Source organism: Euphorbia lathyris, chromosome 6, assembly GCF_963576675.1.
Source record: "Euphorbia lathyris chromosome 6, ddEupLath1.1, whole genome shotgun sequence".
In the NCBI taxonomy this organism is placed as follows: Eukaryota; Viridiplantae; Streptophyta; class Magnoliopsida; order Malpighiales; family Euphorbiaceae; genus Euphorbia; species Euphorbia lathyris.
This window is the reverse complement of record NC_088915.1, coordinates 27,110,838-27,118,412: the sequence shown is the minus strand read 5'-3', so window position 1 is coordinate 27,118,412 and position 7,575 is coordinate 27,110,838. Positions and strand designations below refer to the sequence as shown.

The 7,575-nt window shown below is 36.6% G+C and overlaps 1 protein-coding gene across 3 annotated transcripts; it reads right to left on the bottom strand.

The window, feature by feature from the left end:
• Window positions 1-1,571: 1,571 nt before the first annotated feature.
• On the bottom strand, window positions 1,572-7,113 carry LOC136232776 (two-component response regulator-like APRR2). 3 transcript variants are annotated; one of them, XM_066022171.1, is made up of 12 exons: window positions 6,855-7,110; window positions 6,085-6,268; window positions 5,333-5,367; window positions 4,884-4,950; window positions 4,645-4,691; window positions 4,476-4,553; window positions 3,836-4,387; window positions 3,319-3,459; window positions 2,812-3,087; window positions 2,650-2,721; window positions 2,487-2,564; window positions 1,572-2,225 (listed from the first exon to the last, which is right to left on the bottom strand). In XM_066022171.1, the coding sequence occupies exons 2-12, from the start codon at window positions 6,218-6,220 to the stop codon at window positions 2,058-2,060; spliced, it is 1,650 nt and encodes a 549-aa protein (XP_065878243.1). In that variant the 5' UTR covers window positions 6,221-6,268; window positions 6,855-7,110; the 3' UTR covers window positions 1,572-2,057. The 3 variants fall into 3 exon arrangements, with proteins under 3 accessions (XP_065878243.1, XP_065878242.1, XP_065878245.1); XM_066022170.1 differs by having other exon boundaries at window positions 5,333-5,412; window positions 6,855-7,109; XM_066022173.1 differs by lacking the exon at window positions 2,812-3,087 and having other exon boundaries at window positions 5,333-5,412; window positions 6,855-7,113.
• Window positions 7,114-7,575: the final 462 nt, after the last annotated feature.

Below are 7,575 nucleotides of genomic sequence, written 5' to 3'. Positions count from 1 at the left end.
TACTTCAATTGATCATCTTAAGCTCATGCATTCTCAAACCTTTCAGATGAAAGACTTGGGTCCTTTAAGATACTTCCTTGGCCTTGAAATAGACAGATCCTCCTCTGGCTTCTTTGTCTCACAAAAGAAATATGTCCAAGATATTCTTTATGAGTTTGATATGACTCATTGCAAACCTCTTAAGCTTCTTATGGAAAGTAATCTAAAACCGACCCCTGAAAAAGGAACTCCATTGCCAGACTCTTCTATATATCAGAGACTCATAGGCAAACTTATCTATTTAACCATCACTCGGCCAGACATAACCTTCCCTGTTCAACTGCTTAGTCAGTTTCTTCACTGTCCTACATCTATTCATATGCAAGCTGCAAAGCGTATTTTGCGTTACCTTGCAGGGACATTGTCTCAGGGCATTTTGCTTGCATCCTCTTCTGCTGCTTCTTTAACTGCTTACTGTGATAGTGACTGGGCTAGTTGTCCAATCATCAGAAGATCCACCACTGGTTTTTGCATCTTCTTTGGTGACTCCCCTGTTTCCTGGAAAGCCAAGAAACAGCCTATTGTAGCTCGCTCCTCTGCTGAGGCTGAATATCGTGCTATGGCACTTACAACCTGTGAAATCACTTGGCTTTCAGCTCTTCTTAAGGACCTTGGTTTTTCCAAACTTCCTCCAACTGTGCTCAAGTGTGACAATCAAGCAGCTCTCTCAATTGCCGCCAACCTTGTTCTTCATGAACGCACCAAGCATATTGAGATCGATTGTCACTATGTTCGTGATCAAGTTAAGGCAGGCACTATCACCCCCGCTTATGTGTCTTCTGCTGAATAGGTTGCAGATGTTTTCACCAAAGTTCTTACAGTTGCTCAACACAATCATCATGTTTCCAAGCTAGGAGCAATTCCTTCCTCCACAGCTTGAGGGGGAGTATTAAGGACCAATTCAGCTCTTTCATTTCTTTTGTTTGTTTCTCAGTACTAGTTTGTATTTTTCCTTTTGTACTGTTGTTATCCTCACTATCCAGACATGTGTTTTGTCTGATAGTGAGGTGGTTATCCTTTCTTGTTTTTATTGTCTCCTTTATATTTCTTAGTAAGGCTCCTTTTTCCATTAATGAGAATGAAGCAATTATTGAGCTTCCTTTTGTGATTATTCTCTAATTTCCTCTGATATTTTTCTGTGCTTCAATATCTGGTATTTTGCTCATAAATTTATTTTGTAAATGAAATTAAAATACATTATATTGCCATTTTTTTTGGAAAAGCATTTGAAACTTGTTTAATGATTTTCTTGAAAATTACGGTTGACTTATTCTACTTTAATGTGGATTTCAGAATGTGTCATTGGTTGAAATTGCATTTTAATGTTTTTAAACTGATATCAATTTTTTTTTTAACATTTCCTTAAATTTTTGTTTTAATGTGTTCTAAATTTGTGTGATTTTGTGCTATAAGTATAATTAAGGACTCATTTGGTTTACTGTTATTTGTTGTTTCAGTTTGCTATTTACAGTTGGAAAAAGCTGATTTTCAAAAAAAAAAAAAAGGAATTTAACATGAAAAAGCAAACAACAGGAGAAAAAAATGAGTAATCAAAACGCCCCCAGGTTACTACAAAAAGATAAGTTTATAAATAGTGGTATTAAGGATAGAAAGGAGATGGCATCCATCCAACGAGATATTGATTCCATGTCAAACTTTATTCACAAAGTTCCTGTGGCAACAACATTATCGTCAACCCCCTCTAACCCCACCACCCACCACTTCCCTCCATTATTTCAAAATACCAACTCCTCCTCTCTTTCTCTCACTATTTAGTATTTACAACCACAACTTCTACTTGAGGTGCAAAATCAACCTACGTGGTTCTCTTCTATCCGCTCTTGTTGCTAGCTAGTACATCCATCCAGCCAGGTGGTGGGGGGCAAAAAGGTATCACAAGATCTTTCTGTGTTCTGACTATATCCTTGCATTGGCCCCCACATATCCCCCCCTTTTTTTATTGATGGATCATATGAAATGATTCATCACAAGGACATCCATCTGTGCTTGTGCTTATCTCAGACTGATTTAAAGCCGTTGAGATTTTGTGGGGGGACTCTGGATATCCCTTGCCTTGACAGTTCAGCTAGTACACTCTCTGTTGCAGGTGCCTTTAGTCCTAATGGCAATGGTAACCATGGCTTGCTCATTGCTTCTTTCACTGCCTTATCAATCACTTCCTGTGCCTGCATATATAACATTCTCCATCATAAACATTTCACATTTAAACTCTCCTCAATTCTATTTCAATAAATGTAATCTATTCCACTACCAACAAGCTGTTGCTTGAGTGGACAGTAGCTCCTAGATATATTGTCAATGATGAAACAATTACTGCTATATATAACCTTTAAAGGATTGATGAGCAGCATATACATTATCATATGAACCAATTCTACAACTGAAATGAAGAGCATTAGTGTATTGAGTAAAGTATGGTTTGTTACAGGATGTTGGTCGAACGGATTTTGTGGCGCATTCCAGATGTCATTGGCGCTGCTACTATTGTGAAACCCCATTACATTCTGCATTTTCGATAATACACGTACCTTTAGATTTGCATCCATAGAAGGCCAGAACCAGATTATGTGAACATGATGAATTACTTACTTGAGGTGGGGGGAAATAAGGATTTTGTGGTGGTGGTGGCATGACAGGGCATCCCCAAGCATCTGCTTGCATCTGAAACATGAAAAACAATGTGTTTTCAAAGTTCTATATGAAATGCTGAGGCCATAGAGTTTCATATATGTTTCATGTACAAAGAGTTACCCCTGGATAGGGTTTCCAATGCCAACTTTCTGTTGGTGGCCATGGAGGATACCCGGGCGGTCCCCACATTTGGACGCCACCTGGGTGACTCCCAGTTGCTCCCCACATAGGATAAACTGGACTGTATGGGTAAGTCTGATTTGAGTGGTAAGGAGGAGGGTAGGCCATTATAGGTTTATGTGGTGGATAATAACTCTTTTGAATTTGATCTCCTTGTTGTAGCCATCTCCGGTCGTCTTCCTTGGGAAGGATATGCCTCCTATGCATTCGGTATTTCTGGTTTGAAAGAAACAAAGCTTCTAAATATTAGCTACAAGCATAAATTTAATGCTTCTATATATTCTAGAGAGTATACACTACACAGTAGAGCCCTTTATTTTAGGGGGAACACACCAATAACAGTCATTTACTAGGCTTGAGATCAAACAATATATCATTAGACTTTCATCAATGAAATAAACAGGAGCTAACAAAAGAAGTCATCGGAAGCAAGTTTCTACTACTGACCTGGAGATGACTTGCTACATTATGCCTTGTCAAGCCTTCCACTTTCATCAGCTCTAGTATTCTTGAAGGGATTGCTTGATCCACGCCTAGTTGCTCCACTGCCTGAACAAATTTTTTGTGAAGTTCAGGCGTCCAGTCTACCTGAAGCCCATACAACATAACAATCAGTTAGATAATGGATTCACCTCATCCAAATTAGGAACCACTTCCGCCACATATATGTAAAGACGCCCTTCTTGCAATGAGATTATTATCCATTTAGGATGAATGATGGAACAGTCAGATATCAACAAGAATGGAAACGTCTAGCAATGGGGGGTGGATAAATGGAAGGAACAAGATGTGCTTGTTCTAAAATTTCTACAATTTTACCAACAGATTAGACTAATTATCACTCATTAAGTATCCGAAGCAGCAAGTGCTAAGGAGAAAGATATTTGAAGAGTCAATAAGAGTTGTCATTTACAAGAGATCCAGAAAAACCAAAGTACCATTCCACCACAGGTAACCTCAATACCTTTGTTTTCTTTCGACTAGCTCTGGTCGTGCCAGAATGAGGAAGACCAGAACCTTTGATTGGGTTTTCAGCACTCTTATCAGGAATACTGAGCTTGTCTTCGATTTGCAGATGACTTGATATGTTACTAGGACTCTTCAGACCATCAACTGAGTCATCCTCCTCCTTGACTGCAGTCTCACTCATGCTCTCATGATGGCCAACCTGCTGAATCACTTCAGTCATCGCAAAAGTAGTTTCGACGGATTTAGATTCTCCCTCTTGCTCTCCACACTCTTTATCTAATGAGGAATTAGTATGATCTTGGCAATCCCCATCATCCAATAACCGTAATCCTTGTTTTAATTGTGGGGTGGAAGGAGCTGGGTACTTATCACTACCTGGTGGTGTCTGCTCTTGACCACTTTCATGAACAGGAGATGCAATTTTTACTTCCTCCATTGTGTCATCCATGCAAACTTCAGTATCCACTTCAAGCTGCAGCGTCGAAGCTACAAAATCTTTGACAGGTTTTAGTGATTCAGAAAGGACACTTCCCCCTGCATTAAATGCCTGATCATGCCTAGTTAAGTCAAGAGTTCCTTTTACTAAGCATCATTTCTGTAGAAAAAAATAATAGAAATGTAGAGCAGGAACAAACCTTATGAACCACATGCTGCCATATATTCTTCAGTTTGTCTTCGGAGATGGGTTTCCTAAGGAACTCAACAGCACCAAGCTGCAATAAATCATTAGAAACGCAGGAATCATAACTGAAATAGCTGTAAACAAAGTGTTGTAACCACTGAAAGAACCGGCTAGACCCTTACCGCTATGCACTTCATCATGGTGCTCAGGCAATCAACATTTGATGTCACTGAAACAAAACATCAATTCGCAAACATTAGAAATTAGTGAACTTCTCTCTGTGATTGTTCAGTACATTGTAGTAAATTATTATGAACACAACACAACAAATACTTGATTTAACAAAGCCTCGAAAAGGAATAGAGAAAAATTTATGTCAGATAGAAGGCTAGGATATTTGAAGTCTTGCATTTGAACTTACTAATGGTAGGCAAGTCTTTGGCAGTTTCGAGGAACTTGAAGCTTCCAGAGCTGTTGTCTGTATTCACCTAAATCCGCATTAAACAATAGAATGAAGAAAGCTTTCATCAATCAATTTTATTTCAAAATCCATGCAACTGGACAAAAGGAACTGAAATGGAGTATTCACAAATACTGTGAATACAATACTCCAACAAAACAATTGATTATCCAAAAATATACAGACTAATACTTGGGCTGTTTTAACTTCTTAGCATATTGATTCGGGGTAAATTTATTTATAACCATTACAGAAGTTCAGATAACAGTAGTCTTTAAAAGGTAACAAAATGTATGAATGGCTAATCTTTAAAAGGTTCATAACATTCTCAAAGTAATTACTAGCAGATAGAATAGCCAAATGCATAACGTCAAGCAAGATATTGAAGATGTAGTGTTTCCAGTAATTACCTCTACAATAGCAACATGGAAACTTTCAGGATTCTCTGCAATTGCCAACAAAGCTTCATTCTCATTGTAGAAGACATAAACTTGAAAGAGCATCATAATGTTAGAATACTTGCAAGAAAGTTTAATTATAGAGAATAAAGCACCAATCAAAGAGTTCCCTTTACACTTTGAATAACTAAAGCAATAATGTTCCACCAACATCTCATGATGCAATAATTGTGGGATCACATCAACAAAAAATTCTGCTTTCATTTATAAAATTTCCAAGATTAATCAGAGAAAGAATGTTGCCAAAAAGATGTTAAAATGGCACTAGAAGTAGAAGCTAATCAAATTGTAGAACATTAAGAAAAGACTGAGTACAAATTTTGGTAAATACACCAAAAGGATTAAACTAATTTGTTTCTAAATTGTAGTTGCATTTATTTATTAGCTATCTGGATAATTTCCTTTATCAGGCATTGATCATCTTATAAATATTCTATTGAAGGTATATTAGGGCATTAAACAACGGATCCTAATCTCCCATATATAGATTTAAGAGTGCCATTTCTAAGTTTGAGACAATTTAAATTCAAGACCCAAAGTGGGAAAAGGGAATCACATAAATACAAGCAAAAGAATTGGGGATCAAGTGCATTTAGGGACATAAAGTTGAGCAAAAGAAATTTAAAAAAGTTTCTGATTCAGGAAACAGAAATGAATATACTTTAATGGTGAGAAGAACTAAGGAGGAAATAAAGATCTCTAACCAATATAATCCATAGCTTCAAGCTTTGACTTTATCTCAGCAGCAGAAGAGCTATCTTCCTGAAAGTCAAGGAGAAGGACCTTGAGGCCCTTGGGGAAATCCTTCCATGCTGATAAATCATTAGCAGTGCAAACCATAGCTGGCTAAGCATCCTTTCTCAGGCCTCCCACGGATTTCCAAGATCACTGTTTTAAAACATCCAAACCAATTCAATTTAGGGGAATTTTTCAACAACTTAAACAACTATGCAATGTAGATTAAGAATGCTCACAAGTACACATAGACATAGACATAGATACATATGACTGATCTTCAAATTATTCTAATGCTGGACGACTTTTAGTGAATTAAACATAGATATGCAACTACATAAAATTGAAAAAATCAAGGAGAAAGATCTTGTGGGAAGTTTAAAGATCCTATAAATTTCCTCTTCCCGGCTGCTGGCTGCTTCTACAAGATAAAAAAGGAAAAATAGCCAAAACCCATGTAAGATCTCCATCTAAAGAACAGGAAAAGGCAGGAAAAATCCCCACCCCAGGTAGAGAAGATGGAAGAAAGTGCAAAACTTTCTGGGAATAAAGCTTCAAAGTGAAGCAGAAAAAAGTAAAATCAACATAAATGCTATAAAAAGCCAAGCCTGTGTTAGCATGCAAAAACATGATTACTTATGAACAAAATCAGCAAACAAAGTAAAACCCATAAATATTCCCATGAAGTGTTCATCAAATCAAATGCAAACACACTAAAATGACGACATTTTTTGCTTACATAAGAGAAAAGATAGAAACTTTGTCGACTTTAATTTAATCCAAAGTCAGTCTCTTTTATTTCTTTTTCAGTCTCAAAGCTATGGTGTAGAGAGAGAAATTAGAGAGAGAGAGAAATGGAGTTTTCAATTCAAGTTTGGCCGAGCAGAGAGATGTTTAAGTACGCATTCTGCAACAAGGGGTCGCTGTGACTCTCTGTAGCAGAGAGATGCCTATGCCTGCCCACAAAAAGTACACTCTCCTAACTCTGAATTATGCAATCAAATAAAAGCTTTAAAAAAGATCCAAATCCTCTTTCCAACTGCTTTTTAACTGAATATTCTTAAATACTCCCCTAATCTATTATTTTATTTCTAATTCTCCATCCTTATGGTAAAACTATTATTGAGGGATGAGTTCTTTTGATTTTTTATAATTTATCCCCAAAAGTAGGCTATGAGAATGAATATTCAATCATTTTAAACTAAAAAGAAAACAAAGAAATCAATTTAAAATGGTGTTGCTTAGTATGACATAATGATTGAATCTAACAAAGATTCAATCTTTTACCTATATTTTATTAGATTTTTATCATGTCATACAATATAAAACTTAAACTAAAAAGGTGAAATTTTGGCATAAAAAAGAATTATATTAAATTGAATCGAGAAAGAAGGTGGGAGAGATTTATAAAAAATCATAATTCATGTGTCAATAATAAATAGTATGGACCATATTCTCTA

Coding starts and splice junctions, on each gene's coding strand:
- LOC136232776 (XM_066022170.1), bottom strand. CDS start 6,220: ATGGTTTGCACTGCTAATGATTTATCAGCATGGAAGGATTTCCCCAAG. Junction 4,951..5,332: donor TCCATGTTGCTATTGTAGAG/GTAATTACTGGA, acceptor ATGCGGATTTAG/GTGAATACAGACAACAGCTC. Junction 2,565..2,649: donor CTTATTTCCCCCCACCTCAA/GTAAGTAATTCA, acceptor TCGAAAATGCAG/AATGTAATGGGGTTTCACAA.